Below are 25,374 nucleotides of genomic sequence, written 5' to 3' on the forward strand. Positions count from 1 at the left end.
GACTTCGCCGAACAACAACGAGCGGACCCGGAGCTTAAAGGCCTCGTCGATTATTTGGAAGGGCACACTGACGTTGTTCCCAGGGCATTTAAGCGCGGATTATCTTCCTTCACGCTTCAAGACAGTCTACTCGTGAAGAAGAACTTCTCACCAGTCCGCGCCAATTACCTAGTTGTTGTCCCGTCAGGACTTCGTCCAGAAGTATTGCACGCCCTACATGACGATCCGACCGCTGGACACCTCGGATTTTCCCGGACACTATCGAGGATACAAGAAAAGTATTATTGGCCGCGCCTGACCGCCGACGTCGCCCGTTATGTCAGAACATGCCGAGACTGTCAGCGACGCAAGACACCGCCGACAAGGCCAGCCGGATTACTACAGCCAATCGAGCCTCCTTGCCGACCATTTCAGCTGATCGGGATGGACTTGCTGGGACCCTTTCCGACGTCAATAACCGGAAATAAGTGGATCGTCGTGGCGACGGACTACCTGACCCGCTTCGCTGAAACAAAAGCACTGCCGAAAGGTAGCGCAGCCGAAGTGGCGAAATTCTTTGTCGAAAACATCCTGCTGCGGCATGGCGCCCCAGAAGTCCTCATCACCGACCGAGGCACGGCCTTTACAGCGGAGCTCACCCAAGCCATTCTGAAATACAGACACACAAGGCACAGGAGGACAACGGCCTACCACCCGCAGACGAATGGTCTTACGGAGCGGCTGAATAAGACCCTCGCCGACATGCTAGCGATGTACGTCGACGTCGAACACAAGACCTGGGATGCCGTCCTGCCGTACGTAACATTCGCTTATAACACGGCGGTACAAGAAACAACACAGATCACGCCATTCAAGCTGGTCTACGGCAGGAATCCGACGACGACGCTCGACGCCATGCTGCCGCACGTCACTGACGAGGAGAACCTTGACGTCCGTACCTACCTCCAGCGCGCCGAAGAAGCCCGACAGCTCGCCCGCCTGCGGATCAAGAACGAGCAGAGGACCGACAGCCGACACTACAACCTCCGACGACGCTTTGTTGAGTACCAGCCCGGTGACCGTGTTTGGGTTTGGACACCGATACGCCGACGAGGGCTCAGTGAGAAACTACTCCGATGCTATTTCGGACCCTACAAGGTCATCCGACGTATTGGTGCTCTGGACTATGAGGTCGTGCCAGACGGCATTTCGCATTCACAGCGGCGCCGCGCACGATCTGAAGTGGTCCATGTGGTGCGCCTTAAACCCTTTTACGGACGCTGACGAAATTCCTTATTTTTTGTTGTTTTCTTTGCTACGGGTGTTTTTATTTCGCTTGTATGTAGCATCGGGTCGATGCTTTTTAAGAGGGGGGTATTGACACGTGTACTTATCTTTATCGGGCGACCAAGTTTCGCCGCTTAACAACTGTAATCGCGCAGCGAGGGACGCGCCTGCATGTATCCGACGTTTCTGGAAAGTTATCGATGCTTCTACCCGGCTGTCTGCTGTCGCCGAACCTTGTGTTATCTGATTTCATCACGTTACTCGAATGGTGCAGAACTTTGTGGAAGGCACGCGGGTCCGAACGATTAGTGTGGAACATTCGACGACTGCTCTATAAAAGCCGACGCGCTTGACCCGCTGATCAGATTTTCGACAATCGCCGAGCGTGTTCGCCGCTATCGTTGCGCTAGAAGTGTAGCCTGATTTGTGGGCACAGGTTCGCCCAATAAAAGTTCTTGTTCACAGTATGGCTACTGTCTTATTCAACGTCACCACCACGGGACAATATATATATATATATATATATATATATATATATATATATATATATATGTATATATATACGTGCGCCGAACAACACTACCAGGGAGCGGGTTTATACAACGGACAGTACTCTTCAATCTACATACGCAGGTGATTTCTCTTCAGCCTCATTTCCTGCTTGATTGAGGTGTGATGTCTGCAACCACGGTGGCGGGGCTCCTCAGCAGGTCAGCGTGGAGTGCAACAAGATTTATACATATGAAAAAGAGAATACACTCTAAATTGTGAATAAAGGTGTAGCTGGCATCCTTACACCCAGAAAAGGTGCGAGTTAGACTGACTTCAACCCTTACTCAATTTTAAAGGTGTCATTTATTTTACAATCGATACGAAGCTGCACTGTCGAGGCACCTTAGGCCAGCGTAGAGGGATGGTTAATAGTTGCCGGGGTGGCGTTTATTGGGCTCAGTTGCATTTTCACGTGTCTAGTCGTGCCATAGCGATGTCCCCGTCGGTTTATTGAATACTGTCTGAAGAGCTTCACGGCTCCGGTACAGAATTTTTCGAGCCCTTTCTATGCTTCTGCTTTCGGAATAAGCTGCAACCAACTATTTGGACAACTGTGCCGTCAAGCGCACCCCCCCCCCCGCTTTAGATAACGTTTCTTGTAAACAACAGTTTCAAATTATATCAGATTATAAGACAGAATTTTCTTTTTCATTTAATGGAATGGATAGAATTTGTGTCTTTGTTAAGCCAACCATCTGATGAGACTACGCCCTTAAAATGAATATTACTTGGCTTGCTCATTTCGTGCACGCGGCGATTTGCTGGGTAAAAAAAAAAATGTTGGAAGCTGGGCACAAAGGCTAAGCTTTGTGCTGCAAAACTCCTGGAAGGGCGTTCCCAAATTCGAGGGGTTTACGTGACCGAACCATGATTTGGGAATCGGCTACACCATACTTCCAGCACAATTTTCACCACCAAGGCTTTTTAGCTTGACTCTCAGTCACAAGCCTTTCTTGCATTCTCCCGTCTTCTCAATGCGGTCGCCTTGGTCGAGATAGCACACGCGTAATCGATCTCCACAGCAAAACAGTTGCTGAACTGCTGCACTGCCTGAAGAAGGTGCGGTAATAACAGTTATGTACGGCGTGTTGTAGTGACGCTGCACGTGAGGCAGCTGCTGCTGCACGGCAGAATGAGTGCGTTGACCACGTGGGGTTCTTTAACGTGCACCCGATGCACGGGACAAGGGCGTGTTTTTTTTTTTATTTTGGCGGGGCAGGGATGCGATCCTGCGACCACACGCTTAGCAGCACAACGCCCTAGCCACTAAGGAAAAACGCCGGGGGAACATTTCTGCTAAGCTGCTGTGTGTATGCACCGGACTCAGCAGAAGAGAGAGTAAATATCAAGATAAAACATTTAAAGTTGGCGAAACGTTCCCAGGAAGTTAGACTCACAAGGCGATCTAAAGTAGATGACATAGCAGTGGACTTTTAGGAAACCTTTCGGGTAGGAGATTTGCTTTAGACCTAGCTGTAACTTACAAAGACAATCACTCTTGTTGAAATGCTCACTCCGGTGGCATTCCGTGTTCCACTACTCGTCACTTCAACGTATCGTTAGCCATTATTTACAGTGGCGCCTACCTGATGCAAACGTTTCACGTCAATCTCATCTCCTTCGCCGTCGAGGTTGTTACGGCTCAAGACGGCAAGGGAAATTCCTTTGGTCTCTCCCACGAGGCACACCCCACCCAACACCACACCCCTTTAATATGCGCTGGTCAAGACATCGACGCAGCCTGACACCGACCGTCAACGGGACAAGAACGAAGCTCTCCCCGAGGTCACAACGGCCACCGGATTCGGTATAAAAGTTAGAAACCAGAAAGGGCGGTTGCAAGCTGATCGTCACTGAAAGCCTACAAACTGGTGAAAGGGCCCAACGTCGAGGGCTACCGTGGGAACTGTGTCGACTGGAGTTTCCCAGATTATGACGCGGTCACCTCCTAATCAGAGGCGATGGTGCAACACAGGAGACCGAACAAGCAGACAACAGAGAAGCAACTAAGCCTAACCCGCGTGTGCACGCAAAGGAAGCTTCTCTTCAATCGTGCGCGCCACCTATGCCATCGTCAAACTGACTATGAGCTTTACGTAAGGCATGCCAAATACACAACTGTTTCGAAATATGTAATTATTTATTTCATCTTATTTTTTATTGAGCAACATCTATATATCACCATACTAAAGTGTTACGCTAATGCTTAGCTTATGATGAAAATGGCCGCGAAAGGTAAAAGTTCCTTGCTTTGTGACCGCTGTGTACCAGATCAAATCTTCAAAAAACTCGAACTTTCCGGGCGCTCTACCATAGCTTTAGTGTAATATGCATGAAAAAAAAATACAAATCAACCCAAAAGTTGCGGATGACAGAAAAAGCAATGAAAACACCTCTATCACTAATATTTATCTGAACGCAAACAGGATGCGAACAATGCTAATAATAATAGTGAGGATGTTTCTTAACATCTCCTCTGAAACGGGCTGGGGAGAAATTGTCACCTAGTCTTTCTTTATTCGGGTTTTATTACATTCATCGGCATCCACCCTTTCGACTATTTGATCTCGATCTTTCTTTCGTATTTGAATCCTCTATCCCACTATTATACCGATATATCCACGCTTCTAATGACTCCGGTCCCCTCAATTACTTCCCTGATTTTTTTAATTCTGCAATACATATTTACTCAATGACCTGCTATTAAACGGTGCCAAGAAAGACGCCAATGCTTGCCATTCACGGTCACATTTTACGAGCCATCAGGGCCGTTTCATAATTTTTCAATAACCCAGCCTGCACTCGAGAGTCTGAAAGGGCCCTATTGACAAGAACCTGCATAGTCCCATAATCGCACTTTGGTGTACATATTCTCATCATCATTACTTACACCCTTTTTGTTCTTATTTCCGGTTCCCTCGCCTTTGGGCAGTGTAGAAGGCTAAAGAATATTACCTTAGATCCAACTCTGTCGAAAAAATTCTCAAATCTCTCCTGGTATTTCTTTCTTTCAGAAATACTCAGACGTGCCTCTGGAGGTATAGTATGGTTGCATCGATGGGTGGATGGATGATGGTATGAGCATGCGCTTAGAAATGGAGAGGAGGGGGGGCAAATCGCACCACCGAGTTCTTTTTCTGATTTAGCCGAGTCTATTACCTGCTAATTTTTTTATGCGACGTTTTTTTTCTTTGCCGACCTCGCCCGGTTTCGCGACCGCGGCTGCAGAGCGGCTGAATTCCCTTTCCCAATAGGTGTACCAATCACGTCTCGAGATGGCGCTCGCCTCAGCGCCACCGCGGAGTGCACTGTAAAAGAATGCGCAACTATCTGTACTGAAAATTGCGAGGAGGCAAAATGGAGAAAGGGGTTGAGAAGCTTGGCAAGCAAGTAATGCGAAGTTTAAAGTGTATATAGGCATGCGGGAGTCATGAGAAAGAAAAAGCGACGATAAAAGAAATAATGGGGTTTTACGTGCCAAAGCCACCATCAGATTTGGAGGCACGCCGTAATGAGGAACTGAAAATTGAGACCACCTGAGTTTTCATAACGTTCACCCAAATCTCAGTAAACGGGTGTTGTCGCATTTAGCCTCCATCAATAATACGGCCGCCGTGGCCGGGATTCGATCCCGCTACCTGACGCCTAGCAGCTCAACACCGTAGCCACTCAAGAGAAAGAGACACCGAATTGGCTGTAAAGAATTAAAAAAAGACCGCATACTTTTACAGAAACGGGAAGAATGAAATTTGGTAGAAAAACTTGTTCGATAACAAAAAGGGTAGGTGCTTGCTATATTTGAGGCTCGAGCTGGTTGGATAGGGGCAAAAAAAATACCGGAGCAAATATTCGCAACAAAATGAGGCATGTGAATGCTGGAGCATAATTTGAGAGACCACTTGCCACCACCTAATGGCATGCGAAAGGATTTACCCAGTGAGACGTGGAGGTAGCATGAAGCTTCCAAGGGCGCTTGAATTGAAAATGGCTGGCAGCATCAACCGCACAGCAGCCGCGATAACCAAGAGTCATTAAGAGTGTTGGTGTAAGAAAAGCAGGAAAGAAATTAATAAGACCTGATTCGTTGCAAGACTACGTAGCGATAAAAGGCAGATAGAGAAGCATTGAGAAAAAGAAAAGCGCTATAGACATTTATACAAAAAAGACTGGAATAGAAGCACGTACAGCACACGTTGTCAAAACAAGCAGGCCAGGTGACTGTCTCCAGGCCTTTATGAAGGAGATGCCAGTAAAGTATCATCGTTAATGTCTATTATTTAGCCAAAGCAATGTTTTGTTTGACCATTCGTTACATGCACGAGCTAAGCCAACTAGTGTAGCTGCTCTTCCACTTTGAGCATCACGTTTTTCCGGGGCAGAGTCTGGAGCTTCCGCAATTGAACAAATGCGTATACCATCTTTAACAGTTTTGTTTGTACAATGCTGGGCGCTAAAGCTATTGATACCGTTACCAGAAAGGCTCGAGAATATTAGGGCGGCGCTTTACTCAACTCCACTATTAGGAACTCTACTCTCAATATACTTACAGCTATTTTTCCCAAGAAAGATGTCCCACTCTTTTGTTCAATCCAGGAGGCATATAAATTTGTTTTAACCATGGCTACAGAACTGCGAAGAACGGGTGCGTTCTTCGAAGAAAACAACAGATGACGCACAGTGTTCGAGATAAGCACTGTAAAAATTTTATTCGCAGGCCTTCTTCGGCCGTAGTCAGAAGGGATAAGATCAGCCCACTTTTGTTTGTCATGAAGTTCGCGCACAGCTGGAGCAGTTGAGGCCCAGACCGCAAGTTCTTCTGCAAAGGCACACGACACGTCTTGGCGCCTGGGTGAAATCCAGGGAAGTCACTGCTCCCGGGCGAATATCCGCCTGCACCGAAGCCGATGCCACCATCGCGTTCGACGGTGCTTCCCGACATGCCCGTCCAATTTCATGGCGCGTGCTGCCCCGTTAAGGAGTCCCATCGAAGCCTTCCCAGTTCTGTGAAGCGACGTGCCGAGCAAGTGTGTGCTTCTCGAGGTCATCTTTTCTACGATATCTCTTGCCGCACACGCCGCACTCTAAGGATGGTTCACCGTGTGAACGTAAATGCCTCTTGAGGTTCCAAGGCTTCTTAAACAGCGTACCACACTCGGAACAGTTCTTCGTTTTCCCAAGCAAGTGGTCAGCGGTGTGCTTTTGAAAGGCCTCCGTGTCGGTGAAGGTGAACCGGCAAGCGTGGCACATTTGCATTCTGTTGGCAGCCTCGTTCTCTCCTTGCTGCAACGCTGCTTCTCCGGTTTCTTCGGGAACTCTGCCAGAGAACGAATCGGGAGGGCACTTCATTAGTGAAACTTTGCTGTAAAGAGCCCAAATTTGGGTTCGTGGAGTCGGTTGCAAGAACATCTACTCCTCTCGAGTGCTGCCCCCTTTGCAACGGACACTTTTATTTGACAGTGCCGGCGCTTTCCGATGATGGATTTGGCGCCAAGGGACTCGCCTTGTTCACCGAAGTTGAAAAATCGAAAAAGTTTCAAAACCGCGTTCTCACTTGGAGCCATCGAGCAGTTTTGAACGTTGCTAAAACGCAACGAGGTGAAAGAAAGCCAGCGGTATGGCTGTACGCCTTTCATTGTGTCTGCTACACGACATCAGAAATGGCAAAGCCCCGTAATTTGGCTTATTGTCGTGTTGCCTTGACGGTGATGATAGAGGTCTGTGTCACATCGACGAGCCTCAAAACTGACTATGATGTGAACCTGTGCCCACAATAAAGAGTTAGGGACGTGAGCACAGATAGATCGTCCAAATATGGTGTCATTGTGAAGCGCTAACGCTATTTATGCAGGTGCATGACTCATGGAAAGATCCGCCGAAATCGTTGGTGCTCGCATGCTTTTCCAGAATTCGCGTCTCGCATGCATTCAGAATACACATACACACCCAGATTATATATATATATATATATATATATATATATATATATATATATATATATATATATATATATATAGATGAAGCGGTCTGCGCTGGACGCATGAAAGAAGACGAAGGAAGGTGCTAGGGGAGAAGTGAGAAGGAAGAAGTGAGAAGGAAGAAGTGGGAATAAAATGGCGGACGACACCCGTCTCACTTAGATGATGTCATTTCTGTTGCCGTTCTAGTTAGGAACGCTACATTTTGGCGCAGCCGCCAGTTTTCGAAGACCAGCGATGTGGGTGACGTTTTTCGTCGACCAGGCGTCATCAGAGTCTGTTGTGTTCACCCGATACCAAGTGCACGGTGAGCCAGCGACGGACCTTCCTCTTGAAGTTAGTTCTACCGCGCTGATCAACGTGGTACTGCAACAAGCTGCAATCAGCCGCCAAGCCCTCGTGCAAACAGGATCGGTGACAGTGAATCTACAACTGCAGACACTGAGCGAACTCGTTCTGGAACCCATACGACGTGGCACCCTCAAAGAGGAAACGCCTGCCGGGAAGGTGAGCCTAGACTTAAGTGTTATGGAACTGCAAAGGAACATTATACAACAGATCGAAATAATGAGAACTTTCGTCCAAGCGCTTAGTCGAGAGCAGTCAGCACGAAGTATTGTTGAACCAGATGTTTTTGAAGGAAAATCGCAAAATGCACACTACTGGCTGTGTTTTTTCGAGTACGCCTGTGACAAGAATCTGTGGCACTCCGACGACACAAAGATTTTGCATATGCGCCGCTATTTGGGCGGTATAGCCAGAAAATGGTATGACGTGCAACTCATGGATTATGGAACAACATGTTGGGAACTGTGGAAAAGCAACTTTCTAGGGGCTTTCGAAAGGCAACGCAGTAGAAAGATGGGATGTGGCACTGCGGTTCAGTTATACAGGTGGCTCTCTGCTTGAGTACTGTCTTGAGAAGCGTCGCCTGTTGTATTCTGCAGAACCGAAGCTGTCGTCTTCTGCTGTTGTAGCTTTGATAACGCAAGGGTTGTGTATCGAGATCCGTTGTCATGTCCAGCTCAAAGGTCCAAGAACGTTTGATGACCTTCTGAACTTTCTACAGACCTCAGTGCCAAGAATTACATCGAGAAGACAGCCAGATGGTAGAACAGAGCAACTTGATTCCAATCTAGAGTCGTTGCCGTCAACTGAATGTGAACACAGCTTCATAAACAAATCTCTGGGAAGCGTAAATCATGACTGTGAGGATGGTGAAGAACCAATTACCGCAGTTCACGGCAACCTACTTCCACATAATCTGTCTACCGTGCATCACAAGCCCCAGAAAAAGAGCTTCAGTGAGACAGTATATTTGGTGTCATCAAGCTTATTGTACGCCCCCATTAAGGTAGATGGCATTGAAGTGAAGGCTCTCGTTGACAGTGGAGCTTCGGTATCTATTATCAACAAGACTCGAGTGGATGCCAGTCGTCTGCACGCTGGTAGAACATTGCGTGTCCAAGCCTACGATGGGTCAGTGACCATGCATAACGAATGGGTAACCCTGGCTATTGAATTTCAAGGAAATGCTATTACCAGTGACGTATTGGCCATTCCCAATGTCACCTACGATTTTCTTTTGTCCCGTCCAGACATGAAAAAACTTAAGATGAACCTCTATTGGGATGACAAGGTAATGGCCGAAGACACGATAAGAACAGAAGACCCTGGTGAAGAACCTAGTGTATCAAGGCTAATTTTTCACCACGAAGACATCAAGACTAAGTACCCAGAGCTTATATGCATAGGAAGCTACCCTCCAGCAATGAAATCCCATGTCGTTCCTTTCGAGCTCGCAGATAAAACAGTGGTTCGTAGAACCCCCTATAATATGTCCAGAGATAAAAAGGTGTGGCTGAAAAAGGAGTTGCAAGAAATGTTAGACGCAGGTATCATCCGGCCTTCTGTATCCCCATTTGCTTCTCCTATCACTATTGCACCTAAAGAAGACGGGACATTCCGCCTCTGCACAGACTACCGGGCTCTCAATCGTCAAACTGAATTGATACCTTATCCAATGCCGAGAATCGACGACATCATTGACGAAACCGGTGGTTGCCATTGGTTTTCACGAATAGATCTCTGCAAGGGCTTTTGGCAGATTCCACTAAGTGAAGAAACGAAGAAGTACACCGCGTTCATAACCCCATTTGACTTGTTTGAGTACAACCGCCTACCATTTGGTTGGAAAAACTCCCCTGCGTGGTTTCAGAAGATTATGACGGACATTCTGAAACCTTACCTGGGCACATTTTGCAATGTGTACATCGACGACATCATCATCTACTCAAAGACAAAGGACGAACACCGTAGTCATCTTTCAAAAGTTCTTCATGCCCTCAGTCTTGCCCAACTCAAAGTCAACTTCAAGAAAAGTGCGTTCTTTCAAGATACCGTAGTATTTCTTGGCAGGGTGTTTGATGGACAGACTAAAAGCACCAAGCAAGAATCGGTTGAGAGAATCTCCAAGCTGGTAAAGCCTTATGATGTGCACTCCCTGCGCGTTTTTCTTGGCCTTGCAGGACACTTCCGGGCGTTTATCAAAGACTACGCACTGAGAACAAGGTGCCTCACACGTTTAACTCAGAAAGACGTGCCTTTTCATTGGGACGAGAAGTGCGAAGCTGTCTATCGTGAGCTTGTAAAACTAATATCGTCGGACCCCATCTTGCGAATACCGGATTTTTCCTTGCCTTTCGTGCTGAACACGGACGCATCACATTATACTACCGGTGCAGTTCTATACCAGAAGCCATCCAAACAAGCTGATCAAACCAAACACTACGTCGTGGGGTACTACAGCTATACCCTGAAACCCGCCGAAATCAATTACTGTACCACAGAAAAGGAAGCTCTGGCCGTCTTAAAAGCTGTGCAGTACTGTCGTACTTACCTGGAAGGTGCCAAATTCATACTTTTCACGGACCATCAAGCATTGACTCAACTTCTGAGCATGGCCCAGCCGAGAGGCCGCATTGCTAGATGGGTGAACTATCTGCAACAATTTGATTTCGTAATTTCGCACCGTCCTGGCCCACTCCTCACTGACGCTGACGCACTATCAAGATTACTGGTACAGGAATCAAGCAATAATCCAGATACAATCAATCATATTAAGCTATGGGAAGGTACAGAAGAGCTCCAGTTTATCAATGGAAGGTATCACGTACCACCAACTATGATTCCAAGGATTCATCTATACCATGACACCCCTGAATCGGGTGGACATGATGGCTTCTGGCGCACTTATAAGAAATTGCTCATGAGATTCACATGGCCGGGCATGAAAAACGACATCAGCCATTACATCCGCACATGCCACCTCTGCCAGGTGAACAAAGTTAAATTCAAGCGATCGACAGACGTTATGACAAACCCTGAATATTCAAGCATCCCGTTCGAAGTAATTCATTTGGACTTCGCGGAGCTCAAAAAGAAGGGGGAAGGAGTCAAGCGAACGCAAGCTTTCTTGCTCTCCATAGATGAGTGCACACGGACGATTGCGGCTAAAGCTGGCAAAGAAGACGCAAACAGCGTAATAGACCTCCTCAAAGCTGAGTGTTTTAAACACACAAAGACGCTCGTCTGCGACAACGGGCCGGCTTTTCGGAGTGCCAAATTATCAAAGTGGGCCCAGGAGCACGGCATCATGATAAAGTATTCTTCTCCATACCACCCGGCAGCAAACGGCCTAGCGGAACGTGCCATACGAGACATCAAACAGTATCTGAAGATGTATCCAGACTTTGCCGGTGGCTGGAAGTGTTGTCTCGAGGCCGCTGTGAAGCATCACAACAGATCATACACCACGAGTTTAGGCTGCAGCCCTCATTTTGTAACTTCAGGTACAGCGCCCATACTTCCTGCAGATCGTGAGCTAGGTCTCCTAGAGAACCTCGAACTTGCGGAAGTAAGGAAAACTGTCAAAGAACAGGAGATCTACAAGCGCCGCATGAAGCGAAACTTTGATAAAAGGCACAGTAGCCAGATACCGGACATACAGCCTGGAGACTATGTCCTTGTAAGGAAAGGAGCTGTGCCCTCAAATTCAAAATATTGCGGACCATTTCAAGTTATTAAGACTGCATGCCAGCATGGAATATTGAAGAATGTCTGGTACGCCGGAGCCTCGGGCCAAACGGAGTGCGCCGCTATTGGAAACGTATTCAAGTATTACCCCAGGAGGTGTAATTAAAAGAAATCCGGAAGAGTGAAGCGGTCTGCGCTGGACGCATGAAAGAAGACGAAGGAAGGTGCTAGGGGAGAAGTGAGAAGGAAGAAGTGGGAATAAAATGGCGGACGACACCCGTCTCACTTAGATGATGTCATTTCTGTTGCCGTTCTAGTTAGGAACGCTACAATAGATATATATATACACACACACACACACACACACACACACAGGCGGAACTATTTGGCCCCCTGCGTAGTAACTAACAGGCCAATCTATTCTCGAGAATATGCGGAACACTTTTGCCGCACGCTCAGAGGTAGACCGGCAAAGGGCACCAATCACAAACTGCTGTTCTGAAGATTTCAAAGCCTGTGATGTACCACTTGTCTTTTTTTTTCTTTCTTTCTTTATCGACAAACCAGCGCTCAAGAGCGGTTTGTCTTGGTGCCAAAGCAAAAGGCGGCACTAAAAGCCACCTGACTAGGCCTTTGACACCAGACAGCAGGAGAAGTAGACAACAGGAGTGCAACATGCTTCAAAACACATTGCTAAATATTAAACACACAGAAATTAATATACACGTTGTGGGCTCACAGTACGTCTCCGCGCACGGCGTCGCCAAGTGGCCCCCGAGAAGTGGAGCCTCACGACGCGGCACGACGGCGCACGGCGATAGACCCACCGCAGGTTCGAGCACCGAGCCGAAAGACCTGGACGGCTCTGGCCGTACGCATGGGCGCTCTCCCAGGAACACACGGCGTCCAGGACAGTTAAGGCGTTTATTGATCACCAATGGCCAACATGTACCAGACTGCACACAAACACACGGAGTACACTCGGCGCCCGCGGTTCCCGATGGCGAGGAAGGCGGGTTACACGCCGCGTCGAACAATGGTTTACGCGCGCGGGCCGAAATGCGTTCGCAAACGCTACCTAGCGCTTCCCGTCACCGACAATGGTCTGCGACGGTTGGGACACGCAAAATGTGACGCACTGAGCGCCTGCGACCCCCGCAAGGGCGGAACGCAAAGCCACTCAGCAAGTCACACTTACGCAAGCTAACAAAGCACGTGAACGTCCCCAGGCCGGGGCGTTGGGGACACAAATAGCTGGTCGCTCACGTACCTTGCAGCTTGCCTCTCGTGACCGGCGCTCGTCCCTCTCGCAGCACGACTCTCCCGCGCACCGCGATCGTCCCCAGTCGGGGCTTCTTCCCTACGTCACGCCCCACGACCCAATCGCAGGGCCGCGTAGCATGACGTCGCGGGACGCGGCCGCGGCGCCCGGGGAAAACGGCGCGCGGGTCGACGGGCAGGCATTTGGGAGAGGTTTTCCTCGCAATGGCGAATAAGTCCGGAGCCTTAGGCACAGCAACGACTGCGCCCCGGTAGACCGACGGAACTCCCACATCGTACACAGTATCAAATACGACAAGAAGAAACAGAAATAAGGAAGAATGACAGAATTAGTCAACACATTCATCATCAACATGACAACTACCATGACCATAGGACTACAATTGGACTGAAGAGAACAGAAAAATTTACAACAAAATTACAACTGTCGGAGGGAATGCATTTTAGTTAGTTTTCTGAAAACAAGCAAAGAGGGAGAACTCTCCATTGTATCTAAATATCATTAATAACAATTCAGAATGTTCGGAATTTGCCATTTCAATAATTGCATACCGTATCTAGTTCTGGCTTGCTGGCTTGGAGTGGCGCCTGACACCGGCGAAAGATGCCGAGAGCAAGTGGCGCTATACTAATCCAGGTACAACTAAATTAGGAAGACCCACTTAGCTCTAACAAAAACACGACCCCACCAGAACAGGAATTGGCCTCCCTGGTGCAGTAATTGGCCACAACCTCCCTAATGATCTGCACAATAAAACAATGTATCTCAGTCCCCAGTGGCTGCGGATCACCTGGCCAAGGCGGTGGTCAAACGTGCAACGCAGCAGAGGGTGCTAAGAATGTCTGGGTCCGGACAGGCCGCCGATAGAAACAGACCCTTGCAACGTTTAACACCCAAACCCTCTCGGGTGAGGCTAGCTTAGCAGGACTCTTCAAAGAACTATCAGACATTGTTTGGGATAATATCAGCCTTAGTGGCATTATAACTGGTGAGGCTTACACATTGCTGAATAACGGCCATTGTCATCTGCTATAGAGGTCTGCCTGATAAGAAGCAGTCCGTGATAGGATTCTAGATCCATAAGGACATAGCGGGCAACATTCAGGAATTCTACAGCATTAACGAGAGGGTAGCAGTAATAATCAAACTCAATAAGAGGTTTAGATTAGAGGGAGTACAAAGCCACGGTCCAACGTCCAGTCACGACGATGGGGAAGTAGATTAGTTTTATGAATATGTTGAATTAGCTATGAGAAAAGTGCAAACATGGTATACAGTAGTAATGGGGACTTCAATCCAAAAGTGGGGAAAAGGCAGGCGGATGAACAGGCAATTGACAACTACGGTGTCGATTCTAGAAACACTAGAGCAGAGATACTGGTAGAATTCGCCGAAAGGAATAAGCTGAGAATAACGAACACCCTTTTCTGGAAACATAGCAACAGAAAATGGACCTGGAAAAGCCCTAATGGCGACACGAGAAATGAAATTGATGTCATACTTTCTGCCGATCCCAGCATAGTGCAGGATGTAGAAGTAATAGGTAGGATAATGTGCAGTGATCATATGTATGTGAGGGCCAGGATTCACCTCAATTCGAACACAGAAAGAGTAAAATTGGTCAACAAGAACAGGTCAACTGAGAGGCAGTAAGGGTAAGAGCAGACAAATTTAGGCTGGTACTTGCAAACAAATATGCAGCCTTAGAACAAAGAGATGATGATGGTGACAGAGCTAATGAATGAAACCGAAATGAGGCTGCATTCAGAGGCAGCAATTGAATTGGGAGACAAGGCACCAAGGCAACGAGTAGGCAAGCTCTCCCTAGTAACAAAGTACCTAATAAGGAAACGACAAAGACTGAAAGTGTCCAACACAAGAGATAAGATAGAATTTGCGGAGCTGTCAAAGCTGATCAACAAAGCGAAAATAGGTGATATTAGAATTTATAACGTGAGAAAGAATCAAGAAGCCGTTAAAAATGGACGCAGCCTGAAATAAGAAGGAAACTTGGCAAAGGACAAGCCAAGATATATGCACTGAAAGTTAAGCAGGGTAATATCAGCAATCTCGAAGGTACAATAAAAGCAGCGGAAGAATTCTATACAGACCTTTACAGTACCCATAGGACTCAGGAGCAGTATTCAAAACAATAATGAACAGTATACAGAAACTCCTCCTATAACTAGAGATGAGGTTAGAAAACTCTTGCAAGGCATGAAACGGGGAAAAGCGGCAGAAGAGGATGGAATAACAGTCGATTCATTCAAAGATGGAGGATAGATATTGCTAAGAAAACGGTGGCTCTCTATAGGAAGTGTCTATCGACTGCAAGGCCAGAAACCTGGAAGAATGCAAACATAATACAAATTCACAAAAAGAGCAATGGTAAAGAAATAAATTATAGGTCCATTACCTAACTCCCAGTATTATATAATATACTTACCAAAAGAAACTCCAATAGAATAACGGCAACACTGGCCTTTAGTCGACCAAGGGAACAAGCTGGCTTCCGGAAAGCTTACGCTACAATGGATCACATTCTTGTCATTAACCAGCTTATCGAGAAATCCACAGAGTAAAATAAGCCTCTCTATATGGCTTTCATATATTACGAAAAAGCATTTGATTCAGTAGAGATACCAGCACTCATAGAGGCATTGCGTAATCAAGGAGTACAGACCGCCTACATAAATACCGTGGAAAATATGTACAGAGATTCCAGAGCCACCCTAATTCTACAGAAGTAGCAAGATACCTATAAAGAAAGGGGTCAGGCGAGGAGACACAATCTTCCCCCACTTCGTAAAAACATGCACCCTATGCATCACAAACAGCGCAGCAGGCAGCGAGCAAGGGCTCTCCAAAAACAATTCTCCACCTCTAAAGATGTGCTCCATGTTGATGCCGCCGAATATGCGAACAGAAATTATTACGCAATATCAGTCATTGACTCTCACAGCCTGGTCGCTGTGGCCGCCTCCATTCCTGGCTCTTCCTCTGAGGAGTCGGAGGAAGCGGCCATAGCCCTGGCCCTCCCAATCCCAAATTCATCAGTTATCGTTAGCGACTCCAAAGCATCCATACATAACTTCGGAGCGGGTAGGGTCTCTAAGCCAGCCCTTCCTCTCCTCTTCGCCCATCCTTTCCATCAAACTGTGACATTAATCTGGACTCCCGCGCATGCGGGCCTTGCCAGAAACGAGGCAGCTCATGCCAGTGCCGGAGGATTTACAGTCCGGACTAAGGCATCAGATGTGACGGAACTCGCCAGGGAGCAGGCGCCGTTTACAGCGCGGGATCGACTTATTACTTACCACGACATCTGTACAGACTACCGATTAGACCGCTTAGCCTTTCCGCCACTCATGGGCAAATCCCCGCGTAGGTGTGAAGTTCTGTGGCGACAGCTGCAGACTCGCACCTTTCCGTCCCCTTACCTCCTCCACCGCATTCATCCCGCCATTTACCTTTCTCCTTGTAAATTATGTGTCTCTCCCAAAGCAGACTTAAACCACATCATGTGGGGGTTTAAAGCATTTAATATCTAGTGAGGAGCACTGGGAGGCTGCCTTGCGCAGCTCCAGGCCCGATCTTCAGGAGGCCATCGTGGAGTGGGCTGAGAGGATAAAGGAGGCCTACTTCAAGTAGTTCCTCCCCCCACCCTCTATTCCATTGCCCCCTTCCCTTTAAAGTAGGATAAATAAAGCTTTTCATCATCATCTCTCCAATGCTATTAACTGCTTGCTTAGAAGAAGTACTCAAGTTATTAAACTGGCAAGACTAAGGAGTAAAGATGGACGGCGAATATCTCAACAACCTTCGGTTTGCCTATGCAATTGTTATATTCAGCAACAATGGAGACGAGTTAGAACAAACTGAGGGCCTTAACACGGAGAGTGTAAGAGGGGGGCTCACGATTATTATGCGGAAGACAAAGATAATGATAAATAACCTGACAAGGGAACAAGGGCTCAAGATCGCAAGTCAGCCTCCAAAGTCTGTGGAGGAGTACGTTTACCTAGGTCAACTAATGACAGGGAACCCTGACCTTGAGAAGGAAATTTATTGACAGCAAGAGAAAAAAATGGCTGTTAAGTATAACAGCAATTACAACCTTTGCATCGTCAATGAAATTATGTTGTAACTGGACGAGCAAGTTTGAGGATGCATACCTCGAATACAGTGCTATGTGTGATGGGTGACCACATGTTAGAACAGCCATCTTGCCGCTTGATGTAATCAAAAGCTGGAACTGAAAGCCATTTTACCAGTACAGAAATTTCTATCTGACGGCGCACTCAGAAGAGCGTGAGCAAATTGACGCTTATGAGCGCGAAAATTATGTCGGCCCGCGTAGATGCGCATGTATGAGGTGGAAAATAAGGAGTGGTCCTTTTTCTAGTTAAGAAAAAATGCATAGAGCACGAGCGAGCTTTCTCAAGCCTATATGCAAAGCCTATATGAAGGTAAGCTTTCACGGCGGGGTTATAAGACATCTTCTACAAGCTTTTAGCAGCACAACAATTATGCATCTACTTGACAAAATAAGCAGGACTCAACCAGCCCAACTACACGACACATGGATTACATTGCAACCGAAATTTACCAACTTCACAGCACGCCTTTTCCACGATCCGACAAAGTTAATATTGCTCACCATTCCGCCTTCGTGAATTTGGTGCTGCGCTGCCAATCCAGAGGTAGCGTGATCAAATACCGGCCACATTTCGATGGGGGCCTGATAAACCCGTCTTCCGTGGGGGGCACCTTAAGAACCCTTGGTGTTCAAAAGGGATCCGGAGTCGCAGTATCAGGCGTCTTATAATCACTTCGTGGTTTTAGCACGTAAACCCCAAGGGTTTACCTTAAGTGTACATTTAGTATTGCCCTACCTGCACGACTGGCCCACAATATTTGCAATAACTTGATTGGAAAAGCGCATGAGACTAAGGCGTAGAAAGCTTCGTTTTATTAAAGGAATAACAATGTAGAGCCTGCGTTTTGTCCGTATTACGTAGGGCGTGTTGTTGACTGAGTAATTTCGTAGGCACTATATGCGGTATATCAGCCCATGTGCTTTGTCTACATGCAATCCAATTACCCATTGCAAATGTCTCGTGTGAGCCGTATTCGCCAAGACAGCAGCAGCAGCAGCCACGGTGAGCAAAGCACATAACGTCTCCCAGAGAAATGTTCACCGGAAAAGAACCTGAATGTTTAACAATCTGCACGTAGTGGCGGGTCTAGGTTTGACATGGTTCAAAGTAAATGTTCAATAGAAGCTCACCTGCTTTCGTCCAGATCAGAGGGTGCACTGCTTGTACCCTGGGCCAAGTGGCAGTGGCCGCTCGACATCGTAAAGTATGGTCGAGCCGTTTCTTTCTGGGCCACAGTCGCCTCGTCCCCTACGGACGGTGGAGGTGGTGAATTCCTAGAGCAGGATAGGGCCAGGCGGGGTCAAATGTCACGCAATCTAGGAAGGGGTACGATGACGCATTCCTGCAGCCTCTCCCCAAAATAGCACATAGTATGGAGACATGGCATTGCGCATTCGCGTTCATTCTAACTTGTATGCCAACTACACAAGTCTCTTGCTTCATCAGAAGGCGATACAACGCAGTTTGGCATGTGTTCACAGATCCCGCCAAATTATCAACATGACCTGTATACCCATATTTCATAGCGCTCCAGCGTAGCGTACAGTGGACTCTTGCCAATTTCAAGAGAAGCGCAAAGTACCCATGAAAGGCTTAAAGATTTCATTGCAAGGTATGCCTTTTGTAATATAATAAATATACAAATCCAACGCGCATGTTCAAATAAAGTGAAACGAAGCATTATGAAAGCGGTTATAAATGCTCTATAACTGACCGCGATGCGGACACGTTTGTTTCTTCGTCTTCTGCAACGTGTTATTTATGCAATATTTATGCGCGTCCGCCAGTAAGGTTCCCGAATCATTCTCTAGCAATTTCTTTGGGCAGCGCACCGCTCACAAACTATGCCGAAATACAAACTCCGAATCAGGCCGATGCCGAGCGCGAGACGTCGCGGTGATGTCACGATGGCGAAGGTAATGGGAAATACTTGTCGAGAGGAGAACGGTTACGACACGTGTATGCACCAAAAAGTACGATGCGTATCATTCAACGTTTAAGTAATCTGCACCTCTTGTCTCCCGATCGCAGATGGCCATTCTGCAAGATTTCCCACGAACAGGCACACACCGAGTGGCTAAACCTACGAAAATGATGTATATCATAGCATCTGTTTAGTCTGAACCACTTCTATATTGAGAGATCTGCGTCCAATGTAGATGCTTGTGAGCCGAAAAATACGCTAGCTTGAGTGGATATACAGAGGGCGTTGCGCTAAGTCGCACTACGTCTGCTACTTACACTTGCAGTGTTCATTTGCACTACACGCAACCTCGGACAAAGACTTAACCGTCAAACACAAGCTCGCGAAAGAGAAGTTCCCGGGTGTATTGTACAGAATTCCTTGCGCTGGTTGTGAACACGTGCACATTGGTGAAACGGGCAAATTTTGCAAACAACTAAAGCAGCACAACTATGATGTCAGCGTCAAGCATATGGCAATAAACACGTTACCTGAACACGCCGTGTCCAAGCGCCATGACATCGACTGGGATAGCGCGACAATAATTTGAAAAGAAAAGAACAAGATGGCAAGTGTTTACCTGGAGTCCCTTCATTTCGAGGCGGTGGCACAGACGCTAAATCGCGGCTCATGCAATCTGCCCCCAATACACACCGTGTACTTACGTCACAATATGAGGTATATAACCGACCTTCAATTTCCTTCACTGGGAAAGGGGCTCAAAAAGTGAGGCCGAAACGTCTTTTATTTCGATAGCAATTAAATGGGCACTCCAGGCACACTTATGCTGTTGGCGTCCCCATCGCCGTTAGGTTCCAGTATGAGTTAAAACGTGTGAAGGGGAGCCGGCAAACGCGGTTCAATCTCGCGTGCGCCAGCGAGGAACGCGGCCCGGATGCGTGCCCACTCCTCAGGTGCGTGAGCCAGAAGTTGAGGCGAGGGAGGAGGGTCGTTCCTATCCGGTGGCTGCTACTGTGCCTCGATGTCCTCCCGCCCATCCTACTGAGGGGAGACAACCTGGGAGTCTACTACCGCGTTGACTATACGCTTCGCGGACGCCGTAGTAGACGCCCTTGACGGAAGCCATAAGGACGCGTTGCCTGCGCTCATGTGTCTTGAAAGCGGTCTGCTATGCAGCTGAAGTACGTTCCCGCGTGGGCCTCATTTTCAAAGCGATCTGCGAAGTTTGGAGGGGGCGTATTGTGTCGGTAGCTTCGTATGGGCTGTGCTTTCGACGTCTCATTCGCGCTGAAGCGAGACATGCATGAAAGTCAATTCGCTTGCGGCTGCTGGGATTCCTCACTTCAGAATTTTCACAGCAAATTTCTGCGCTCACCGAGAGAGTTGTGTTCATGTATACCTGTGCGCGCGTGACACTGTGCTGGTTAATTTGGTGAAAATACATTGATGGGCTAGTTGGTTTGAATCCATGATGGAATGTGCAAGAGCGACTGAACATAGACGTACAAAGAAGCAGACGCACAAAGACAGCGCAGTCTCTGTGTGTGTTTCTACGTCCTGGTTGAGTCACGATTCCATATTCGGTGATTGGTAATTTAGTTTGCAGGTCGACGTTTAAAAGTTCATACGGCTGACAAAACTACTGTCCTTACTTCGTAAAGATATCTACTAATTTGCTATCGCAATCGCCTCTATGCCTTTCAGGCGGAACAGCGATTTTTTTTTTAAAGCACATAACTCTTAAAAAATCACATACGTCACATTGCATAGCTTTAGTAAATGAGCTGGGTTATCCCAGACGGAGACGTCACTTGCACGAGCAATCAAAAAGTACGTATGACTTATTACCAAAAAGTTCAGAATATTTTTTTTTAAAGAAAGCTTGACGGCACACATTGCAAGGCATGAATTGTGTCCAGTGGGTTATCAAGGCGCATCCTCTACGAACGAATTTTCTGGATGTTTCCAGATCCGAGAGATTGATTTGCGAAATTGGCGATGAAATAAATTTTCGTCCTAGTGACGTTTGTGCTTCATTGACTAACAACAATCTTACTAAGAAAAGTAAACGGAACAACAGTGCATTTTAACCGCAAGTTTGCCGGGGCTTACCTCCAATCCAGTGCTATGTGTGATGTGTAATCACATTTTATAAAGGCCATCGTGCTGCTTCCTATAATCAAATAATCTGGAACTGACAGCCATTTTGCCAATCCAGAAAGTATCTTATCAAATGTCGCACGCGGACGAGCATAAGCAAATGGATTTATGAATGCGAATGTTTTGTTGGCCACCATGGGCGTGCACTTATTGTGTGGTGAATAACTAGTGCTCCTTTTTCTAATTAAACAAAAATTCACACATCACCCACGAGGTTTTTCAAGCACATATCATGCTAAGCTTAGTTTCATTCCAAGGTCTTAAAAAATGAAAAGTCACTTTAATCCTCTATAATGCTGCTGAGCAGCTTAAAGAACAAAATGCATTAGAAGTAATATTCTCTGAAAAAGCTCAAGAAATTTATAAAACTTGGCTAACATCAATGAAAGATGATGCATATATAGAAATACTGCTATCATTAAGATAATAGTTAGCTTCATAGCTTATGTAACCAACTAAAAATAGTTTCTCTACCTAAACTATAATCACGTAACACTTTCAAAAGCGTCCTATCTGTCATCGCCCTGATAAAAATATTTAATTTGGCCTCTTCAGCTAAACTGACGAGAAATCTCAGCAATAATTGGCATTTTACCTTTATCACCATAAAAAGTCAGTTGCATTAAAACAGGATACATTTGAGATACAATACAGGCTCACCTAGATTTAATGCTATAGGTATTTTATCCCCATCCTTGCTACCTTTGATACAAGCTCGGCTCTTCTGTGCCATCTGGGCGAAGGTTTTTAAGGAATTTACGCTGTCATCAAAGTAAATAGACCCAAAGCTGCAATGATAAGCACTTCAATTATTGTAAATCCTTTATTATTACCGATACTGACAGATTTGACATCATATTTACCTGTCATTATTACCATAACAAGACCCGCACCAGATTCACCAATTACCTGTATATTTTCACGCTCGCTTGATGTACTCAGCAGCTTCTTCAGCTGTACCACCAATCTCACCAATTAAGATAATTGTTGTGCTTCAACGAAAAGCAGCTTGATATTTTTTTTCGCTTTTTTCCAGCATAGCGTTTGTACACCCGCTTGACAAAATCAGCAACACACGGACTCGCCAACCACACGACACGTAGAAAACTTTGTAACCAAGATTGGTCAAATTTCCAGGACGCCTTTTCCGCTGTCAGACAAAGTTAATATCGCTCGCCGTAGCGGCATAGTGAATTTGGTACTGCGTTGCAAAGCCAGAGTTAGTGTGATCAAATACCGGCTGCTGCGGCCGTATTTCGATGCCGACCTGATAAAACCGATGCCGACTGTGGGGCACACGTTAACTTCCTGGTGGTCACAATTCAACTGGAGTCCCCCACTATACGGCCTGCCTGATAATCACATCGTCGTTTTGGCACTTGAACCCCCAGAATTTCACTTAGCTTTAGTATTGCCGTACCTGCAGGACTGGGCCCCGACACTATGCAATAAGTTCACCGGGTAAGCGCACGAAACCCTAAGGCGTAGAAAGCTTCACTTCATTAAACGAATTAGACACTGTAGAGCCTGCGTTCAAACCGCAGAGTATATTAAGTGGGGCGTGTTTACTGAATAATATTGTAGGCGCTAGTGCCGGTATATCGGCGCATGTGCTGGAGCTACGTGCAAGCCAATTTAATATTGAAAATGCCTCTTGTGTGACCCCTATTCACAAAGGCAGCAGCAGCCACGGTGAGCGAAGCGCTTCAGAGCTCGCCTAGAAATGTTCAGCGTAAAAGAGCCTAAATATTTGACGATCAGCATGCGACCGCATGTCTAGGTTTGACATTATTCAATGTAAATGTTCAACGGAAGCTCACCTGCTATTGTCCTGATCAGAGGCTGCACTGCTTGCACCCTGGCCGACGTTGCAGCTGCCGCCCGACATCGTCAAGTAGGGTCGAGCTGTTTCTTTCCCGGCCATAGTCGCCCGTCCCGTACGGTCCGTGGACTGGGTGACTTCCTAGGGCACGGTAATGCAGCCGCGGTCAAATTACGCGCAATCTTGAAGGGCGTGCCATGGCGAATTCCTGCACCTTCTGCCCGAACTAGTACCTGGTGTCGAGACATGGCACTACGCATGCGCTATCTTTCTAGCTTGTGTGCATAACAATACAAGTCTCTCGCTGTATCAGAAGTTGATAAAACGCAGTTTGGCACGTGATCGCAGATCCCGTCATATCTATGTCACGACCTGTAAACCAAAATTCATAGTGCTCGAGCGTAGCGTGCAGTGGAGGCTTGTCACGTTTACCAAAACCGCACGTAAATGATGAAAAAATAAGAGTCCTGCGGGGCCAGCTTTACTTTTTGTAAAACCATAAATATACAAATTCAACGCACATGTTCGAATGAAAGAGAAATGAAGCAATACGAAAACGGTTAATAAAGCTCCAACTAACCGCGATCAGTACATTTTTGCTTTCATTCGTTTTATGCAACGTGCCATTTATGATATATGTATACTTTAATAAATATGGGGCATTGCACGCTAAAACCGCGTTCTGATTATGAGGCACGCTGTAGTGGAGGAGTCAGGAAATTTCGACCAACAGAGATTCTTTAATATCCACCTAAATCTAACTACACGAGTGTTTTCGCACGAACAGCAGCCGCCGTCGCCGGGATTCGATATCGCGACCTCGTGCTCAGCAGCCAAACACCATAGCCACTGAGCAACCATGGCAGGTAATATTTATGCTTGTCCGCCATAAATGTTACCGCATTATTTTTTAGCAATTGCTTTGTTTATGCACCACAGCGCTCACAAGCGATACCGAAATACAAAATCCAAGTCAGGCCGATGGCGACTGCGAGATGTCGCAGTGATGTCACAATCACCAAGGTGACGTATAATACATGTCGAGAGAATGGTGATCCCACGTGCATACACCTAAAAGTACGACGCCTAAAATTTCACGTTTAAGTTATCTGCACCTCTTGTGTCCCGACAGCAGATGGCCATTCTGGAGGATTTGCCAAGAACAGGCACACACGGAGTGGCTAACACTACGAAAATATTGTATATCATAGCATCTGTTCACTCTAATCAACTTCTACATTAACAGTTCGGCACCCTATATAGATACTTGTGAGCCGAAATATACACTGCGTAGACGTAGTGCGTTAAGTCGCACTACGTCAGCTGCTTACATTTACCCTGTTCACTTGTACTACGCGCAAGCTCCGACACGCAATTGTTAACGGTCAAACAGAAACTCGCGTAAAAGAAGTTGCCGGGTGCTTTGTAAAGGATTCCTTGTGATGGTTGCGAACGCTTGTACATAGGCGAAATGGGCAATTATGAAAAAGAATGGGACAGCACAGCTATGATGTCAACATCAAGCATATGGCAACAAACGTGGTGGTTGAACACTCAGTGTCTACGCTCCATGGCATCGACTAGGACTAGTCGATGCCATGGTTCCAGCCTACGACATAGACGCTCTGTCGCAACTCAGGCAATCTGCCCCCGATATGCACCCGATGCATATGTCAAAATATGAAGCGTACATAACCAAAATTCGCATCATTCCCTTCATTGTGAACGAGGCTCCCGTAGTGGGACTGAAACTCCTTTTATTGCGATAGCAACGATATCCACACTCCAAGCCCATTTCTGCCGTCGGTGTCGCTGTCACCGAGAGATCCCGTAGAAAGTCCAAGGGAGATAATAGCGTCTCCGCGCCCCCTACGCTGTATGTGCGAGTGATAGCGTACGAGAGGAGCAGACTATCACGGGTCAATTTCGCCCGCGAAAAAAGAGAACAGAGCGGGCAGCTGCCGTCGTGCGCGAGACACCCAATGATGCGAGGCACTGGAGGAAGGGGAGGGAGGGGGAGGTGGAAGCAACGTAGGCGCCCACCTCCCACCTAGTTTCTTCTTCACTGCTTTTAGGTTTCCTGCGTTCCTGCGAGCATGTTCAATTCTATTCATGTTATACTTCCTTATTTCAGCTGTCTTACGCTTGTTGATTAACTTCGAAAGTTCTGTCAAGCCTATTCTAGCTGTAGGACTGGA

The 25,374-nt window shown here is 46.9% G+C and overlaps 2 protein-coding genes across 9 annotated transcripts in view; both read right to left on the reverse strand.

Annotated features, from left to right (window-relative positions):
- Nucleotides 1-25,374, reverse strand: part of LOC135921857 (uncharacterized) — a 203,794-nt gene that overhangs the window by 90,667 nt on the left and 87,753 nt on the right. The window lies entirely within an intron of this gene.
- Nucleotides 1-25,374, reverse strand: part of LOC135921852 (zinc finger protein 555-like) — a 108,493-nt gene that overhangs the window by 64,311 nt on the left and 18,808 nt on the right. For 5 of the 6 annotated variants that reach the window (XR_011508763.1, XM_065456232.1, XM_070526239.1 and 2 more), the window contains exon 3: nucleotides 18,401-18,544. Coding sequence is in view for 5 of the 6 variants with exons in the window: in XM_065456232.1 (XP_065312304.1) it covers nucleotides 18,401-18,544 (144 nt within the window). In the remaining variant the exon portion in view is untranslated. Of the gene's footprint in view, nucleotides 1-18,400; nucleotides 18,545-23,174; nucleotides 23,452-25,374 lie in introns of those variants that run through there. The other variant, XM_065456233.2, reaches the window with a different exon arrangement.

The sequence above is a fragment of the Dermacentor albipictus genome, chromosome 9 (genome assembly GCF_038994185.2).
Source record: "Dermacentor albipictus isolate Rhodes 1998 colony chromosome 9, USDA_Dalb.pri_finalv2, whole genome shotgun sequence".
Lineage (NCBI taxonomy): Eukaryota > Metazoa > Arthropoda > Arachnida > Ixodida > Ixodidae > Dermacentor > Dermacentor albipictus.